The following is a 19,581-nucleotide window of genomic DNA, read 5'->3' on the forward strand; positions in this document are numbered from 1 at the left end:
GGTTGCCCTCCTCTGGACACGTTCCAGCTTGTCAGTATCCTTCTTGAACTGTGTCCGTCAGTATCCGTCTTGTCCTTATTATGACCATCAGTGCTTTTCAAACGAGTCCATTCTCACTTTCACACAATAGCCATCGCCAGGTGTAGAGCAATCAAGTGAATTAAGGCACATGTGATTATAGTTAATTCTGACTGTCTGCCCATCAGGAATCGAGGGCGACTGCTATTCCACATGAGTTCACTTATCGGTTGTGTGGCCTCAATGGAAAGGCACCTGAAGTTTGGAATTTAGCTTTTATCTCAGATTCAGGCTCTCTTCTGACTCCCATACCTCTGCTCCTGAAAGCCTTGCTCATCTGGTTTGGGTTGTTATAGAGGCCTTTGTAGGTCAACTTGCCTAACCCCCTGTTAAGTGTAGGGAAACCAGAGCTTAGAGCAGGCACCCCCAAACTGTGGCCCTCCAGATGTTTTGGCCTACAACTCCCATGATCCCTAGCTAACAGGACCAGCGGTCAGGGATGATGGGAATTGTAGTCCAAAACATCTGGAGGGCCGAAGTCTGGGGTGCCTGGCTTAGAGCATCACCGATGGACAGCTGTCCAGCCTCTGCTCGAAGATCTCAAACAAGGAAAAGCCCACCCAGCACACCTGGCAATGGCTTCCTTTGCTGAAGTCCATCACGAAGCTCCAACCAGCACCTTTCTCCCTGGGACTTAAGCCCTTAGATCCAGGCCTCCTCCTAACCAGCTTATTGGTTTGTTTCCATACAGCACCTCCCGTGCCATTTGTCGCTGCCACCACCACAATTGCCTTGTTCCGCTTCGGGCATGAGCAGCAGCTGATGTAGCCTTTTCAGACCGCCCCACTGCCCCAGCCTGTGCCCCGGCGAGAACCCCTGGGGATGTACAACGAGAGCAGCCTGCAGGTTGCGATGGATTACGTCAGCGACAACGACACGTTGCCCGAGTACCCTCTGCACCTCTTCCCCGCGCCTCTCCTCACCAGCGTCACTGTCACCTGCGTGCTTCTTTTTGTGGTCGGGATCCTGGGCAACGTGATGACGATGCTGGTGGTCTCGAGGTTCCGGGACATGCGGACCACCACCAACCTGTACCTGTCGAGCATGGCTTTCTCGGACCTCCTGATCTTTCTCTGCATGCCCCTGGACCTCTTCCGCCTCTGGCAGTACCGGCCCTGGAACCTCGGCGACCTCCTGTGCAAGCTCTTCCAGTTTGTCAGCGAGAGCTGCACTTACTCCACCATCCTCAACATCACGGCTCTGAGCGTGGAGAGGTATTTGGCCGTCTGCTTCCCGCTGTGGGCAAAGGTGGTCGTAACCAAGGGCAAAGTCAAGCTGGTCATCCTGGTGCTCTGGGCCGTATCCTTCGCCAGCGCTGGGCCCATCTTTGTCTTGGTCGGGGTCGAGCACGAGAACGGGACCAACCCGTCGGACACCAACGAGTGCCGGGCCACTGAGTACGCGATCCAGTCGGGGCTGCTGACCATCATGGTGTGGACCTCGAGTGTCTTCTTCTTCCTGCCCGTATTCTGCCTGACCGTCCTCTACAGCCTCATCGTGAGGAAGCTCTGGAGGAGGAAGAGGAAGGACATCGGGCCCAAGACATCCATCCGGGACAAGTACAACAGGCAGACAGTGAAAATGCTAGGTAAGGGTAATTTGATTCTGTTTCTGACATGGTGTGTCCCAGTAGACCAGAGTTTCCCAAACTTGGGTCTCCAGCTAGGACTATGATTCCCATCACCCCTGGTCCTGCTAGCTAGGGATAATGGGAGTTGTAGTCCTAGCTGGGGAAGGAGGTTTGGGAAACCCTGCTGCTGTAGACCCGAGATGTGAAATTTTGGAACAGCTACAAGGGGTGATATCTAGCATCAGTCACACTCATGGTAACTTAAGTCCGTTGATTTCACACTGCACATTTAAAGCACTGTGATTCCTAATAGTCAAAGGTTTTTTGGGGGCGGGGGGATGTAGTTTGTTCAGGGTGCTGAGAGCTGTTAGGAGACCCCTGTTTCCCCCCAGAGCTACAATTCCCAGAGTGGTTTAGCAATCCCTCTTCCCAGGGAACTCTGGGAACTGTAGCTCTGCAAGGGGAACAGGGGGTCTCCTAACAACTCTCAGCACCCTTAGCAAACTACAGCTCCCAGAATTCTTTGCGGGGTAGCTATGACTTTTTAAGGTGGTATCATAGCGCTTTGAACAGATGGTGCAAATGTATCTTCCGTTTACTATGAGTATGACTAAGTTGGAATTATTGTGTTTATATTTTAATTGCCTTCCACATGCATCTCGATGCAATGGTTAGAATGCAGCAAAAGCAGCTAAAACACTTTAAGACAATGTAGAAAATAGCAGCAGATTTTTTTTTTTTTAAAAAAAATGAAAAATCCATTAGACATCCATGGCAGAGTCTCGCTCATCCAGCTGGGAAGGCTTGTCAGAACAACAACAAAAAAATCTTCAATGGTTTCTGGAAAGTGCAAATAGCAGGCATCTGTTGTGTTGCAAAAGGAACGAGGTTCCTGCTCTGGGTCGCATGAGCACATGCAAAAGGGCAGATTGGTAGGACATCTTTCCATGCATTCAAGGGGTAGAGTTTGCACAGAACCAACACATGCAAAACTGAGCACACACAGGCTCCCATGTGCATGGTCTGGTCCCTTGGAAAATGGAGCTTTACAGGAGCCTGCATGTGCACACATGTTCAGGTGTGTGCTTGCAAGCTCAGTGCAAACGGCATAGAATGCATGGGTCATCTCCATCTGTACGTCAATTTGTACTCAAATGAAGGAGCAAAACTAGGACTGAAGCTCCTGAGTGTATGAAAATGCTATTATTGATTATGATCATAGCCTCTGAGCAGTGTAGATTTCTCTCACCACTCCCAGGCATAATAAGTAGGTGAAAGGATCCCCACTGGATTCTGATCAAAGGTCTATCAGATTCACGACTGGATGCTTCAGGGAAGCCCAGAAGCGGCACATGTGGGCAATACCAGTGGCGTTGTGGTAAAATTCAAAGTGCATGGCATCCCACAGCAGGTAAAGCAAGCAGAAGTAGCCAGTGTGAGTTCCAGATGTTTGCTGGACTCCAACTCCCATCAGCCCCATCAGCCATGGCCAATGGGGGGGAGAAGATGGGAGTTGCAGTCCAACAATATCTGGAGGACACCATGCTGGGCACCTCAGTTGTATTGGATAGATTGTTGGACTTGAAGAACAAAGGAATCATAGAATCATAGAGTTGGAAGAGACCACAAGGGCCATCCAGTCCAACCCCCTGCCGAGCAGGAAACACCATCAAAGCATTCTTGACATATGTCTGTCAAGCCTCTGCTTAAAGACCTCCAAAGAAGGAGACTCCACCACACTCCTTGGTAGCAAAGGAATCTACCGTCTACACTGACTGACACCAGCTCTCTGAGGTTTTGGACAGGAAGTCCCTCCCATCCCTACCTGGGGATGCTGGGTCGTGAACCCCAAGGTTCTAGCACTGTGCTAAAGCATCAATGTCTACTTTGCTAGTGAAGACCTGGGTGCACATCCCTGATCAGTTGTGGCGTTCTCTAGGTGCTGTGAGCCAGTCACTGTTTGAGCTGAGCCTCCCTCATACATACTGCTCCAACAGATTAGAGATTTATCCTCCGTCACAATGGGCAATGGCCCATCCATGCTATGCTTCTACTGCAACTGATATTCAGTGGGATCAATGTGTCTTCAGGAGCCGGCAGAGTGCCAATACTGATGGGACCTCTTGGGACCAAGTAAGGAGGTCCATATGACTTCCTTTCCTGAAAATCTTCAGGAAATCTTCAAGGCAATGACATTTTATCCCTTCCTTCTTTCCTTCCTTCCTTCCTTCCTTCCTTCCTTCCTTCCTTCCTTCCTTCCTTCCTTCCTTCCTTCCTTCCTTCCTTCCTTCCTTCCTTCCAAAGTTAACCACTGGACAGTTCTTATTTGTAGTTTTTAATTCACCTTGGCATTTGAGGTTATTCTTGGAACCATTTTTTATCATTGGAGGCCCAGGTGGCCTCTGTGGCAAGGACTGCCAACAACAACAACAACAACAACAACAACAATAACCTACCCATCTGGCTGGGCTTCCCCAGCCGCTCAGGGCGACTCCCAACAGAATATTAAAAACACGATAAAACATCAAACATTAAATACTTTGCCTTCAGTTGTTTATTTCCTTGACATCTGATGGGAGGGCATTCCACGGGGTGGGTGCCACTACTGAGAAGGCCCTCTGCCTGGTTCTCTGTAACCTCGCAGTGAGGGAGCCGCCAGAAGGCCCTTGGAATTGGACCTCTGTGTCTGGGCTGAACGGTGGGGGTGGAGACGCTCCTTCAGGCATACAGGACCGAGGCCGTTTAGGGCTTTAAAGGTCAGCACCAACACTTTGAATTGTGCTCGGAAATGTACTGGGAGCCAATGTAGGTCTTTCAGGACCAGTGTTATATGGCCTCGGCGGCCACTCCCAGTCACCCGTCACCTATCATCAGCATCAGCTGGTTAAGTCGACTACACCTTTTATTTTTGTTATTGCATTCATATCCCAATATTCTCCAAGGATCTCAAGGTGGTGTACATCGCCGTCCCCCCTCACAACAACCCTGTGAGGTAGGTTAGGTAGAGAAGCAATGACTGGTCCAATATCACTAAGTGCATTTCATGGGCAAGTGGGAATATGAATCCTGGCCTGGTCCAGAAGGCTCTTCCTGCGTCCTTCTGCTCTCTTAGGTGATTGTAATGCATGCATTATCAATTAAATGCCTGGCATGTGGCCCCTTTATGAGAAATGTTCAGGTCCCTGGAGGCTAGCTCCCAGAGAGAGCTGTCTCAGAGTTGTGTCCTAGGTGGCGAAGTTTATTTCTACTCTGTGCGGGCTCCCAGGCTTCATCAAGAATCAAGTCTGTTAAACCATTAACTCAGTTTGTAGTGAATTTCTACTTGAACAGTGGAGGACAGAACAGTTGGGAGGACAGAGAGATCTGACTCAGCTTCACATGCCCGATGCACTTATGCATAGAAATTCAGTAATGAATGCACGCAGAGCTCCTCTGAAAGGCCACATATAAATATTTTAAATAAGCGTAATCCAAAGAACTCTGGATCCAGGCCCCCACAAGTTACCAACACAGAAATTACTTATACCAAACTTTATCAATACGTGTTTATGTTATGTTTGCGCATGGATATATTTGTGTGGGACTTCTCGCAAGAAAATGCACCCGCTCCAATTTTGCTTCCTTTTTTCTTTTTTTGCTGTTCTAAACAAAAACACCCCACACATGTAAAGTTACTATTAAAAGTGATAAATATACATGGCCCTTGACAAATTCGGTCACCTCAGGCAACTGTCATTACAGAATTCATTCCACAAACTGTTGTTTTTTAAAGTGCGTAATCCTAGGCATATCTAATCAGATCTAACCAGTGTTAGAAACTGAGATATGAAAGCTAGGAGCTGAATGGCACCTTAAACCTAGGTTATGGGCGCCACAATGGAATGTCTGGGCACACTTTTTTTTATAACAAGAATGCAACGCTGAAAATGAACGAACTGCAGGTAAAAGATTATGTTCATCTTCACCAGGTCTAGTCCTTCCCCTGCCCACCCACCCCCAAATATTATTCAGAGGGTCTCTTCTCCAGCCTTCAGAGTGTAGCTGGAAATTTGGAGGCAGAAAAATGGTCCTCCTTTCCTTCCACTCTGCAGTTTAAATCTGAAATCTTAGGGGCAGTACTGTGCCCAGAGCTCAGAAACTAATGAAATCCCTTGTCGCAAAATGCGCCTAGAACAATGGGGGTTTCGAATACCATTTAGTTCACTGAGACTTTACTCCCAGGGAAGTGTTAGAGGTTGGCAGTCTAGAGAAAAGCCTAATAATCACTGCAGTCATGCCCCCACACTTGGCAGAGTCATTTGATTCTGCGTAGAGGAAATTAAACTGACTTCATTTTTATTAATGTCTGCTACTTGCCATAAATTGCTACAGAGCGGCCTATGTTTGTCCTGTTAAATTAAATCTGGGCAATTAGGGCTGTAACACTAGACACACTTCTCTGGAACTGTGAGTAAGCCCCATTGAGCTGCAAGGGATTTACTTCCGAGTAGACATGCAGAGGATTGCACTGTGGAAACTCTGTATGATTTATCATCATAAGAACTGGGCAGAGGGATTTTCAGGATTGCAAGGAGATTACCGCACTTTTCCGTGTATAAGACTAGGGTTTTTTTCCTATATATATACTAAAAATAATGTTAAAAAGGGAGGGGGTAGTCTTATACATGGGGGCAATCTCTGCCCATTTTCTTAATTTTGAGTCCCCCAAAATAGGGGGTGTCTTATACACGGGAAAATACAGTAAATACCTTTGATGGAGGAGAGGTTTGTGTGTTATGTTTTGACTCTGGGGCTTAAAAGAAAACCTGGGCAGAACCCATTTCTCTAATGACAACAATCCCACTGTCTTAGTGCTGTTGCTAGTCATTTCTTAGCTATAAAGAATTGAGCATTGAAGAGAGAAATGAATATACGGCAGAATATTTCTCATGCAATTTAGGTAACACTCCCTAATCCAAAGCTTCTAGGCAAATGCAAGTCCCCATGAACTTTGGATCCAATTAACAGCATGTGGATGGACTCAGGTGTTCGTCTGGCTGTGTTTAGTGGGTCTTATTTGCAGGGAAGTGTGCGTCGGATTGCAGCCCAGACCTTATTTTATGGCAGGGAACCTGTGGCTCCCCAGATGTTGTGGGACTAGAACAGCCACCCACCCCAGATGTCATATATCGTCAGCAGGGTGGGGGAGCCTGCTGTTTTGGGTCTTGCGCCCTCGGGTGAAGTTCTGTGGAAGGGTGTTTGTGGTGTTGCAGGGAAAAGTAGCAGGGGAAGATGGATGCCCAGGAAAGTGTGGAAGGGTCAAGCAGCCCCTCCCAGCTGCTGCTTTTCTAAGGCAAACTACACCTCTTCCTGCTTTCCAGCAGATTTCCAACACCATATTTCTAGCTGGACCTTTCACTACCGGTAATATCTTACGCCACCTCTGTAAATCAGCAGGGTGGAAGGAGAAAGGCTAGCAAATAATATGATATCTCCATTTCTCCCTGACATGTATGTTTTCTCTTTCTTTCTTCCTCCTCCTCTTCTAGCGGTGGTGGTCTTTGCTTTCATCCTTTGCTGGTTGCCTTTCCACCTCGGACGTTACCTGTTTTCCAAATCCTTTGAGGACGGATCCCTGGAAATAGCTGTCATCAGCCAATATTGCAACTTGGTGTCGTTTGTCCTTTTCTACCTAAGTGCCGCCATCAACCCAATCCTGTACAACATCATGTCCAAGAAATACCGGAAGGCGGCTTACAGGCTCTTCGGCATCAAGACACACAGGAAGAAAAGGCTGTTGGGGTTGAAGGAGGCAGGATCTCCAGTGTGGGCAGAGTCCAGTGTCAGACAAACATGACGCCGCGGATTGGACCTAGCCGTCACCTAAAGCCACAATAGAAGGGGAAATATATTCAGGTTAAAGGAGCTCCCTGGTCAACCATCTGCTTTGCATGTAGAAGGTCCCAAATTCAACCCCCTTTATCTCCAAGTAGGGTTGGGAGCGTATCTAGTCTGGAACCCTGGAGAGCTGCTGCCAGTCAGTGTAGACTATATGGAGCTACATGGAACCGATGACCTGGCTCCGTAGAAGGCAGCTTCCGATGTGGAGCTTTCTGTGGAGTGGAGAGTGTATTGTGGAAATAAGTTTTGTGCATAATAAACATCAGCAGAGAGAGAGAGAAAATTCCTACCTTTTCTACCATTTTCAGTGATTCTCTATCACTGGGAAGAAAGGTTGTTTGCCATCCACAAGATGCAGGACATGAGCTAATAGGGCTAATAGGGCTGTGGTAAACGGTGGGGCAAGCAGCAGGAGCTGGGCAGAGCCAGGATGGGGTGTGGTGCTACAGAGAGCCCAGGAAGAGCAATGAAGGAAATTCTAGAGGGATACACAGAGCTCATTTCCTGTTCCCATTTCAAAGATCCCGTAAAGATGTCAGGGCCATGCCCAAGGTAGGGGAACTCTCTTCTCCTGCATCTCTTTCAAACAAAGCCTATTGATCGTCACTCAACTGATTTGCCAAGCGGCAGCGGATGCTCACATGTGACTGGCTAAGGACAGGGAATGTGAATGCAGAATCCAGTGTCTCTGGGGCACCTCCAGAGTTTGGAATGAGTTCGTTTGGATTCACCGAATTTGTTCAGAAATCTCCAAATTGCACCTGAAAGCAAGCTCCCATAATTGCTGAGTGAACCAACCATGAATTAAGAACATTGAACTATTTCTAGCTCATCTTCAAGTCCATACTCTTACATGGTTTTTTTTTTTTTTACTCTTTAAATTCTCTGGGCATTTAATCTTAAATATCGCAATTGTTGTGGGGAGTTGATTAAACCGTTCACATCCCACTTTGTGTTTTGATGCTTTTGCAGCCACCTTAAGTATGTTTTATGCATCAGCACAGTAGTTTGTAACATTCTGAATGATGAAAGGTGTTTTTTTTTTTGTTGAGGATCGTTTGGGTGAACTTCAATCGAGCTGTGAACTGACTGTGAACTAAGCTAGTTCATTTTGTAAATGGACGAGCCTGAACTGGAATCCCTTTTTAGACATGTTGAAGCTGAACCAGAACTCATTTCTTTTTGAAGTTAGCTTTCCAGGCTCTGGGTCTGGGAACATCTGTATGCAAGGGGGCGGGGAGGGATGTGTGGACCTAGACGTTCTCTGAGTGTTGTGGATTGAAGGGGATGCAATATGGACTCTTACAGGTGAGTGGGGCACCTGTGAGAGTGGGAGAATGAATGAGATCTTGCCAAGAGTTGACAAGCATAGGATATCCACGATTCAGCAGCAGGGAGAGGATGTTAACATTAAAGTCTCAGGACAGCCCTGTTCCTATGAATGCTACAACTGACAGCTCCAAAAAGTGTCTCCATTCAATTCTTACACACACACACACACATTTCAAAACGATGCAGCTCCTTTCTATACAATAGCTGACACACTCTAGAGAGCTGCTGCCTTTCAATATGAGTGAACAGAATGTCAGCAATGAATGTTTAAAGAATGGTCAGTGAGAACCTTAGCTTCCCCCCTCTCTTTTTTTGTTCACTATAGGATTGCCAGGTTTGCAATATTCATCCTAATCATAGCCAAATGCTGCTGCTCAGGAAAAATAAAATAAAAATTACACGGAAATGTTGGTGATGTACGCTTAGGGCTGACTCGCACAAACAGGTATATCACCTGACAGTTTGTCACAGGATGCCTGCTGGAAAGATGTCAGTGGATGGGTCTCAAACTTTGTGTTGTTGAGGCACGACAAGTGGCAGGGCACCAAGAGAGTGCTTGCTCCATGTTGCAAAGCTTGTTGTCACATCGTTATTGCAGTGACGCAACACTGCCATCGCTTTGTTATAAGAAAGAAGCTGGCCATTGTTAGGGGATGTCCTGAGATGGGGGCTCGGCCCCAAGTTATTTTGAGCTGGGCTGTATGCCGCACACCTTGCCTCCTTTTATTTATTTATATTACCTGTTCAATTCATAGAGTCCTTTCATGCAGACAAGACCATTCCCATTCTTCCCAGAGATTTACCCAGAGGCACAGGGAGCAAGGAAAGTTTCTGAAAGAGAGGTTGCTGAATTGCAATTCATTAGCAAGCTTAAAACCATGGAGCCACCTGGAATGAACAGAGACATAGGATTCTTTTCTCATTATACATAATCAAGCTTTCCTTAGCACCTCAGCCCTTGCTTCCCCCCCCCCCCGCAAGACCAATTGCAGTCATTAACAGTCGTTAACAGTCATCAACAGGTTTACCACTCCTATCAGCCCATCACCCATTCCCATCACCCCCACCCTCCCACCCTCTGAATATACATAAGGGTCTGGTTACTTCTGTTTCAGTGTATCTGATGAAGTGTGCATGCACACGAAAGCTCATACCAAAACAAAAAGTTAGTTGGTCTTTAAGGTGCTACTGAATGAATTTTTTTTATATGTGGCTTTAACTTGCTAAAAACTTGCCTTCACCTGTTACTTCAAAACATTGCTTTTCAAATATCTCCAAAGGGGAAACAAAATCAAGGCCCCTCAGACATTTGAAACTGTTTGTGTGGGGATGACGAGTCTGCTTTAATCCTGCCACTAATTCTGCTATTTCAACTTTTGTTGCTTGTCCTAACCTTTATCAAAATCCCCGGAAAGCTTCTGACACTCAGTGTGAACAATATTGAGTTAGATAGACCAGAGCTCTGACTCAGTGGACAGCACCTCCCTATGTTCTTACACCACCTAACAACTCGGCCACCTCATGCAATAGCCCCCTTCCTCCAAAAACGATGCAATTTTCGTACTCCCCCCCCCCCCCGCCCAGGTACTTCTCCTTCAGAGAAGATGAAGGGATCAAACCACTTTCAGTAAACTGGGCGCAGAAAATCCTACTGGAATTCTTGAAGGGGTGGAATTTGATTTGGAATGGGCTCAGCGTGTGTGTAAATTAACAGAAGAGGAACTTATTTGGGATGTGGTACAAATAAACCAAATACCTGGCTGGGTGGTTAATGGGAAGAGCATTAATTAAAGGGGGATTTGGATGGGAAATTGATTGACTTGCCTTTGAAGAAATGGGTGTTCTGCTGTTGTAGCAAAACGTAGGACCACAGGAGCGATTTGCGAAGCTGGGATCGAAGGGCACGTGGCTGTCGCGACCACCTCGTGCCACCCTCCCTGAGCCACTTTGTAAGGCTGGCTGGTGCAGCAGGCTCCGTTCCCCCAGCATAACATTAGCCACCATCCGTACTGATCCCATGAATAATGTCACGGTCATTTTCACTTGACAAATTGTTTTTCATATGGCTCGTCCCTGCATCCCCAGAGTCCTTTGGCTCTTCCCTACGACCTATTTATTGCACATTCATCCTGCTTTGCTTATGGGGAGGTTAGACAATGTCTGGTCTTTACTGAGTTCTGATGTGTTTGCAGGGCAGTTATATGACAGGGGGAATTCATCCCGATTTGCTTATGGTCTGTTTATACATCTTTCTGTTAATCATCCATTCGCCCCACACTTTCCACCACATTTCCCCATCAATTTCCTAACTACAAGTAATAAACACACACACAAAAGTGGATTTGTTGTACCAGGGCGACAATAGTTCATTAATTGCGCAAACCTAAATTTCTGGTCTGCACCTGAATTCCCTCCCACAAAACCAGGACAGTCTGGAGGCAACCTTGTAATTGCAGTGCACAGCATCTGAGACGACACTTCGCCTGCCTCCACATTTTGCAGCTGAAGTTCCTACCTTTACAATCCTTCTCCTTGCTGCCAATTTCAGCAAGGTTGCAGGGCTTAATGAGCCAGAGAGAACTTCCCTTCACACTGTGGAGGCTTCCATTACTCACGGCAAAGCCTATCAGCCAGGCTGAGGCTGCCTGTCCCTCTTCAGCACAATGCAGCAGCCTGGACTAAGTCAGACCACTCTGGGGGAACAACCCTAGGCACAAGAAGCTGGCATAAAGCAAGCTGGGGTCAGTAGAGTCAGAATCGTATCCAGGCTCCCTTGTGGTCTTGGCAAGGAGCTACATTGGGGCCATCGCCATCCGTTGAGCAGGGGAGCAGCAGCCCTGGGAGCATGTGGATGGGCTAGTGAGCTCCTAGCCCACTCTGAGCCAGAGTGGAGAGGCACAATTTTTGTGACCCACTCCCAGGCCTGTACCCTTGGTGGAGGCCAGTGGCGTAGCATTGATTGCAAGCACCCGGGGCCGCACAGAGAGGTGGGAGGGAAACAGACGGAGTATGCAGGCTGAGACCCTACCTGCCCACGGACTGTCTCGCCAGAGTGGTACATTCTCTAGTTATCTCTCGCTTGGACTACAGCAATGCGCTCTTATGTGGGACCTTTGAAAGCTACCCGGAAACTACAACTAATCCAGGATGCGGCAGCTAGACTGGTGACTGTGAGCGGCCGCCGAGACCACATAACACCAATCTTGAAAGACCTACAATGGCTCCCAGTACGTTTCTGAGCACAATTCAAAGTGTTGGTGCTGACCTTTAAAGCCCTAAACCAGGGGTCCTCAAACTAAGGCCTTCTAAATCCGGCCCACGGACAGTCCGGGAATCAGCATGTTTTTACATGAGTAGAATGTGTCCTTTTATTTAAAAAGCATCTCTGGGTTATTTGTGGGGCCTGCCTGGTGTTTTTACATGAGTAGAATGTGTGCTTTTATTTAAAAAGCATCTCTGGGTCATTTGTGGGGCATAGGAATTTGTTCATACTATTTTTGAAAATATAGTCCGTCCCCCCACATGGTCTGAGGGACAGTAGCCCCCTGCTGAAAAGGTTTGCTGACCCCTACCCAGTATACCTGAAGGAGCGTCTCCACCCCCATCGTTCTGCCCGGATACTGAGTTCCAGCGCCGAGGGCCTTCTGGCAGTTCCCTCGTTGCAAGAAGCCAAGTTACAGGGAACCAGGCAGAGTGCCTTCTTGGTAGTAGCACCCGCCCTGTGGAACGCCCTCCCATCAGATGTCAAAGAGAAAAACAACTACCAGACTTTTAGATGAAATCTGAAGGCAGCCCTGTTTAGGGAAGCTTTTAATGTTTAATAGATTTTTGTATTTTAATATTCTTTTGGAAGCCACCTAGAGTGGCTGGGGAAACCCAGCCAGATGGGCAGGGTAGAAATAATAAATTATTATTATTATTATTATTATTATTATTATTATTATTATTATTATATTATTATTATTATTATTATTATATAATGTATGTTCAACTGCAGGCCCGGCTCTAGGTGTAGTCCCGGTGGTGCAGGGCGCCAGGGCGCCGGGCCGGCAGGGGGGGGGCACTGCGTGACGAAGCCGTGCTGTGAGGGCGGGGACGGCCCTGTTCAACTGCCTAGAGGTGTCTGCGTCACCCAGGAGTAGTAGTAGTAGTTTGGATTTGATATCCCGCTTTATCACTACCCGAAGGAGTCTCAAAGCGGCTAACATTCTCCTTTCCCTTCCTCCCCCACAACAAACACTCTGTGAGGTGAGTGAGGCTGAGAGACTTCAGAGACGTGTGACTAGCCCAAGGTCACCCAGCAGCTGCATGTGGAGGAGCGGAGACACGAACCCGGTTCCCCAGATTACAAGTCTACCGCTCTTAACCACTACACCACACTGCAGCCCAGCAACAGAAGAGCACAGCTGTGTTGAGGCAGCGCCGGGTGTCGAAATTTTGTGCCCGCTAACAATTTCCCGCCTGGGGCAACCACTTCTGTGCCCCCCCCCAACGCTACACCACTGAACCTAGCCAATCTCTAGGTACACCCCTGCATAGAGTTACACCAGATACAACACTAAATGGTACAAGGTCACCCAACTGCAGCTCTGAGAATGACGTGTGTCCTCAGAACCTGCTTCTTTAAGGCGACAGTGATGTTCAAGCTGCTAACCAGCTTTGATCCTGAAAACAGACTGTTTGTTTAGAAGGCCTTGATTGCTCATAAGCATTCACCCCCTGTTGTTTCCTTGTGAAAGCTACCTCCCAGGGAGCCAGGCCTGAGGTCGATGGGTTTCTTATCTTTGCAGTCAATTTCCACATTGTTGCCTGCTCTATATTGACGTAAAGAATGCAATGTAGGGTCTACAGCAGCCCCCTACTGTCTTTCGCTACACGTGGGAGAAGATTGGAATCAACACTCTGTTGAATCTGTAGAAGATGTTAAGGACTGAAGGTGGGAAACAGGCTACAAATAGCCCCCCAAGCTCCAGTTGACAAGTTTTTAATACCTTGACACTTACGCAATGGAAGGAAAGGAGATGGATCAAGTTCTCCGCTGAGCAAAATTAACAGGACTGGACCACAGCCCCATAGACTCGGCGGCCCATAGGTTTGCCACTGCAACCTACTTATAAGGCTATCGGTGGTCAACCAGCCACAGAAAAAGGAATCTTGCTATCAATAAAGAATTAAAACATTTATTGGGCATAAATATATTACATATACACTACAGATACAGATACATACATAGCGTAATATTTGCAAAAATCTATACATTAAAATCGATATGGCAGTTTTAATACAATGCGTATGAAATAGTTAAATTTACAATACAAGAAAACTTAGGATTATTTCTCTCAAGAGTTGAAAAGCTTGGAATGTTTATGTCCTATTAGTGAGGTAAAAAAAAAACCAACCTAAAAAACCCCCCAACCCTTTTATTATTATTTATTTATTTTTTCAATTTAAAGAATTGTGCAAGGATAACGTTCGGAAACATTCAATTTAGGGCACTTTCCCCATGATAACAGTGAATACTGATTTACTGTCGCTGACGAAAACAGGATTAGAAAACTACAACATTTCAAGTTCATAAAGGACAAGGCAGATAATATAAAAATGTTTCTTTTCCTCTTAAATAGTTTCTTAAAATACTTTCCCAACTTTGCATTTTTTAATTTTTTTACAATTTCTTTAAAGTCTACAGGGTTGGGAATGGGGAGCTTGCCTGTACACAGCCGAGACTGATTTGGGCCAGGATAGACGTACAGTATAAGGAAATATAACAAAGCCATAAGCAGAAACAAGTCTGCTGTTTACGGAGGCAGAATCAGGAATGATTTGGATTTGCAACACTTTTCTTCTACATCTGCATCAGAGAGGTTAGTTCTAGTCAATCCCTATGGCATAAATGGCAGTGTTTGCAAAGAGAACCATACATGTCATCGCACGATATTTCATGGATCATGGCAGTGTGTGTGTGGAAGGGGAGAGGGCTAAGGAAGAGACATTTGATTTTCAAAACTACAATAAAAATACGTAACAAATTATTTTAAATACTTTCTCGATAATAAAGTGTTACAGACTTCCCTCCTCGGCACATTTATTCAACCTTATGTAAAACTACAATTCCATATCTTTTATTTTTAAACACTCAAAATGTATAAATCTCAATTTCTAGAGCGCCTTTACAAAGTTTACAGTAGTTTGTTTCCCACTCAGTTTTAAAGGTGTTGAGAGATTTTTGCTGTAGTGAACCAGATTTTTTTTTTGTGGGGTGGGGGTGGTGGAAGAGGAAGAGTGGGGGGGGGGAAGGGACCTCTACAAAATTGTGGCGTTTTGAATCATCAGCTTTCAAAACCAGCTGGCCCCACTCCGGAGAAAAGTTAGCTACAGCGAAGACCAAGGGCGATACATTGCTTAGACATTAGAAGCCATGAGAGCCCAACATCCCAGGACTCACTTCTCCCCTTAAGTTCAATGAAATTTATGCATAACTAACTTTTTCTAAAAGGGGCACTTCCCCCTCCCCTTAAAGAGACAAAATTTCACCAAAACAGCATGTCTGGAACTTATATTTGTGGTCACCCAAATTCCACACAAGAAATAAATTTAAATTAAAACGCACACATATAAACACCACTAAGGAACATCTGACAAGCCATTGACTTTGGCCAAAGGAAGTGGGGAAGAGAAAAAGAGGCAAGTTAAGCTCAAGACCATTAGTTTTCTAGGCAAATTTATAAACTAACGATAGTCAATAACAAGATACAGAACCTTTGTACTAGTTTGCTACATCTAGAGAGGCACAAAGAATAATTCGTCAAACCTTAGAATATCCTTCCAAGAGATGGTCATGTTTTGCGTTTCACTTTAGCTTTGGCTACATGTAAACTTTTCGGTCGTTGATCAAGCGTATAATTCAACAAGCTCTGATACTAGACAAAACCCCACAGATTAATTCAGTTTCGAAGCCATTCCACAGCAAGCTGCTTGGCTTATCAGACCCCATATCGGAGGGGAGGGGTTCATTATTTTTGGCAATTAATATACTAAGACACTCCCATTCCCCCAAAATGCGCAAGTAAAAGTGTAAGAAGGTTAATAATCCTAGGAATGCTGATGTGGGTAGACCTACACTTATATAAAACAAAAACTGACAATAAAATAAAATTGAAAATATAACATGCTACAAAGGAAGGGGGCGGGGGAAATTTAGTACATAAGTACACTTTTTATTTTATTTTTTTACAATAAATAATAAGATTGCACTGTAATTGGCATTTAAAGTACTGTATGCAGTATATAGTATAAATAAACCTAGATCAAAAATAATGTTGGTTCCCCCATTACTTTGGTTATGGGAATATATGCTACTACAGGGACACTTGTGTTGTAGCTAACATAGAGGACAGGCGAGCCAAGCCAAACCAAAGACAGCAAAAATATACAAAACGATTATTTTTATGTGTGTTTCCCCCCTCTCTTTTAAAAAAGCAGGGATATGCAAAGTGTTGGAACTTCCCAACAGCTGCCCTGCCAAGCCAGGAGTCGTGAGGCAGGCGTTTGCCCTGTGCAAGCGCTGCAGAAACACAACTTGAGTCCGTTGCGACTTGGGGCTGTGGTACAAGGGGAAGTTCCTGGCCTGTGTCTGCTGCGCCCTCTTGGAATCCATTCCCCCCCTCCTGCCTATCAATATCCCCTGAGGCACTTGGACAACATTGATATTGTATAAATAAGCCAATGATTCAAATGCTTAATATATATATATATATGTATATATATCAAGGATTTTGATGGATTGGATAAACATGCCCATCTGGGCCAGCGATGTAAAGACAATGTTCTGAAAGGAAGACAAGAAAAAAACACAACCTTGACGTTGGCTCTTGCAATGGGTCACATTTGCTGTGGGAAGAGCGCAAGCTTAAGGCTGGACTGAGATGTTACGGGATGTACACTGAACTTAGCGGCCGCCCTGCCTTCTCCTCTTCCGTTCCTCCCTACTTACTGCAACATGGGTGATATGTGTGCCCCGAAACATTGCCCAGGAAGCAGCAGCCTTGAGAAGTTGAGTGGGGCTAGAGGACATCTTGCAATGCGCCGAAGTCACACCCTGCGTTTTGTCGCGGCAGGTGCTTCCTGGGAGGAGCAGGAGCAGGGCATGCCAAGTTCCGGCCTGAGAAATAAGGGACTGGACTGGACCGGAAGTAGCAGACCGGAAGTAGCGCTGCCGCCATTTTGGAACTGGGCAGAGCATGCTCAGAAGCGACTTTTGATGCTGCTCTGCCCTGTTCCAAAATGGCCGCCACGCCAGAATAAACTGGGCAAAAACAAAAAAATCAGTTTTTTCGGCCGGGGAATACGGGAGACTTGGCAGCTATGGGCATGGCGCTCTGCAATGCCTCGCATTCAAATTATGCCTCTGAGGAGGACTCATTCCCAGGTTTCCCCAACAGATGGGCGTCTCTCCCCTCCCCCCTTTAAGTGGCTGACTGAACAATTACTTAACGTCAAAAAGGTAATAATACTTAATATAAATAGCAAAGGCAGCAAGCTCTCTCTCGCCAGTTCTAAACATATAAATCAAGGTGAATATATCTAGTGATTGGATTAAGAGTATATACAAAGGCAAACAAGTTAAAAGCAGCTTTATTTTTTCTTTTTCTTTTTTAAAAAAAGACCAGCTGGACACGGGAGTAACTATTGCACAATGCCCTCTTAAAATTACTGCTATAAAATAAAATAAGAAATGGTAGGGACTGTAATGCTTTGTCACTTATAAAGCTATCTGGTTATCAGATCTGTTATGCAGGCAGCTCATAGTGCGCAAACAACTGGAATAAGGAGATTATTATTATTATTTTTAAATGAACTTCATGTTGCAGGATAAATTATTTGGATTGAAATGTGCTAAATATATAGTTGATAATGTAGCGGAGTTTAATTTTTTTTTTAATAAAAAAACCATGTAGAAAGAAAGGGGGAAAAAAGGAGGGAGGAGAGAAATGTAGTGGATATCATTGTATGCAAAGTTGATTAAATCATCATTGTTTTTGTCCAACACTGTGTATTGCCGAACGCCACATTCTAACCGCGATGCTATACTTGGTGATTAAGGCTTGTAGATGCGGAAGAGCTGAAAGCAGTTATTCTAATGTAATAAAACTTGCAACTTAAAAGACTGCAATGATGTTAGCAAACAAACCAACAAAACAAAAACAACCCCAAGAAAGTGAAGGCAAAATTGGTTACATTTCTGAATCCATTGAAAGCAAAGTAACAAATACAGAATAGATTATTTTTTAAAAAAAATAAAAATAAAAAAGGCAAAAACAGGCTACTTGCTTTTGGTATATGCCCTGGATATTTCTGACCAATTCCTAGTCTTCTGAGTTTCGAAAAGGAACACCCAAACTCCCAATATTTCCTAAATAGGGCTTATCCCTATGCCCACCCCGTCCCACATTAATCCAGGAAAAATGTATAAAATGTATTGGAAAACACCACTGGGGGCGGGGGAAAGAGAAGGAGAAAAATAATAATAACAATAAGAGGAATATCTGAATAAAACATGTGGATAATGCGTAGCATTAGTTAAAATGATACTTTTGTAATGGGAATCTTTACTTCATAAACAAATACTGTAGTATAAAGGCAAATAAGATGGAGACGCTGGCAAAGCCGAGGACTAGGAGGGCGGCAAACTGTTCATCCGAAGGCATCATACTTTTCGTCTTTGCGTCATCTATCCTTCCCATTTCCCCGGTGAGCATCAGCTCCCTCCGCTGGAGCAGAAAGGCAACAGATGGGCTGAAAGGTCCGTTAAGTTCTTGTGAGGTATCCAAGCACCGGCGGCAAACACACACACGGAATCGGTAGTCTGTGTTTGTCTGAAGGCCTGAGATTTGGAACGTCGTCTCATCTCCCTTGTACACCTTTGGGGAACAAACGACAAAAAAAAAAAAAAAAAAGGTTGCTCAGGGATCAAGTCCACACACACACACACATACACTTAATGGCTGGTAGCTACCGTAGGTATCTCGGAAACTTTCGATTCCCAAATACTGGGGGGGCTAAATGCTGTGAAACAGGAGACAAGGAAGGATGGCCGGTCTCTGCTGAAAAATGGGAAATAATACTTTGTAGAAAGCTGCACAACTTATCCATCTGTTATTTATTTATAAAATGTCTGCTTTACTTCCTCGCAGAGGCTCCGCAGCAGCAACCCATTCGTATGCCGAAAAACATGTGCACGCACAGGAATGATTCTTAAAAAACCACAAAGTAAGTGAACTGAAATGAAACATTTAATTTTAATGTTTTTTTCATTACGACGCTAAGATGCAGATGGTGACAGCAGTCATGAAATTAAAAGATGCCTGCTTCTTGGGAGAAAAGCAATGACAAACCTAGACAGCATCTTAAAAAGCAGAGACATCACCTTGCCTACAAAGGTCCATATGGTTAAAGCTATGGTTTCCCCAGTAGTGATGTATGGAAGTGAGAGCTGGACCATAAAGAAGGCTGATCGCCGAAGAATTGATGCTTTTGAATTATGGTGTTGGGGGAGACTCTTGAGAGTCCCATGGACTGCAAGAAGATCAAACCTATCCCTTCTGAAGGAAATCAGCCCAGAGTGCTCACTGGAAGGACAGATCGTAAAGCTGAGGCTCCATTACTTTGGCCACCTCATGAGAAGAGAAGACTCCCTGGAAAAGACCCTGATGTTGGGAAAG

At 45.3% G+C, this 19,581-nt stretch overlaps 2 protein-coding genes across 3 annotated transcripts in view; one reads left to right on the top strand and one right to left on the bottom strand.

Moving 5' to 3' along the window:
- Window positions 1–903: 903 nt before the first annotated feature.
- On the top strand, window positions 904–7,507 carry GHSR (growth hormone secretagogue receptor). The gene is made up of 2 exons (XM_060274190.1): window positions 904–1,662; window positions 7,221–7,507. Exons 1-2 carry the CDS (start codon window positions 931–933, stop codon window positions 7,482–7,484), a joined length of 996 nt encoding a protein of 331 aa, XP_060130173.1. The 5' UTR covers window positions 904–930; the 3' UTR covers window positions 7,485–7,507.
- Window positions 7,508–14,018: 6,511 nt separating this feature from the next.
- FNDC3B (fibronectin type III domain containing 3B) overlaps window positions 14,019–19,581 on the bottom strand; it is a 258,472-nt gene continuing 252,909 nt past the window's right edge. For both annotated transcript variants that reach the window (XM_035132789.2, XM_060274365.1), the window contains exon 26: window positions 14,019–18,780. In XM_035132789.2, the coding sequence (XP_034988680.1) occupies window positions 18,469–18,780 (312 nt within the window). In that variant the 3' untranslated portion in view covers window positions 14,019–18,468. The remainder of the gene's footprint in view (window positions 18,781–19,581) is intronic.

Source organism: Zootoca vivipara, chromosome 5 (genome assembly GCF_963506605.1).
Source record: "Zootoca vivipara chromosome 5, rZooViv1.1, whole genome shotgun sequence".
Classification (NCBI taxonomy): domain Eukaryota; kingdom Metazoa; phylum Chordata; class Lepidosauria; order Squamata; family Lacertidae; genus Zootoca; species Zootoca vivipara.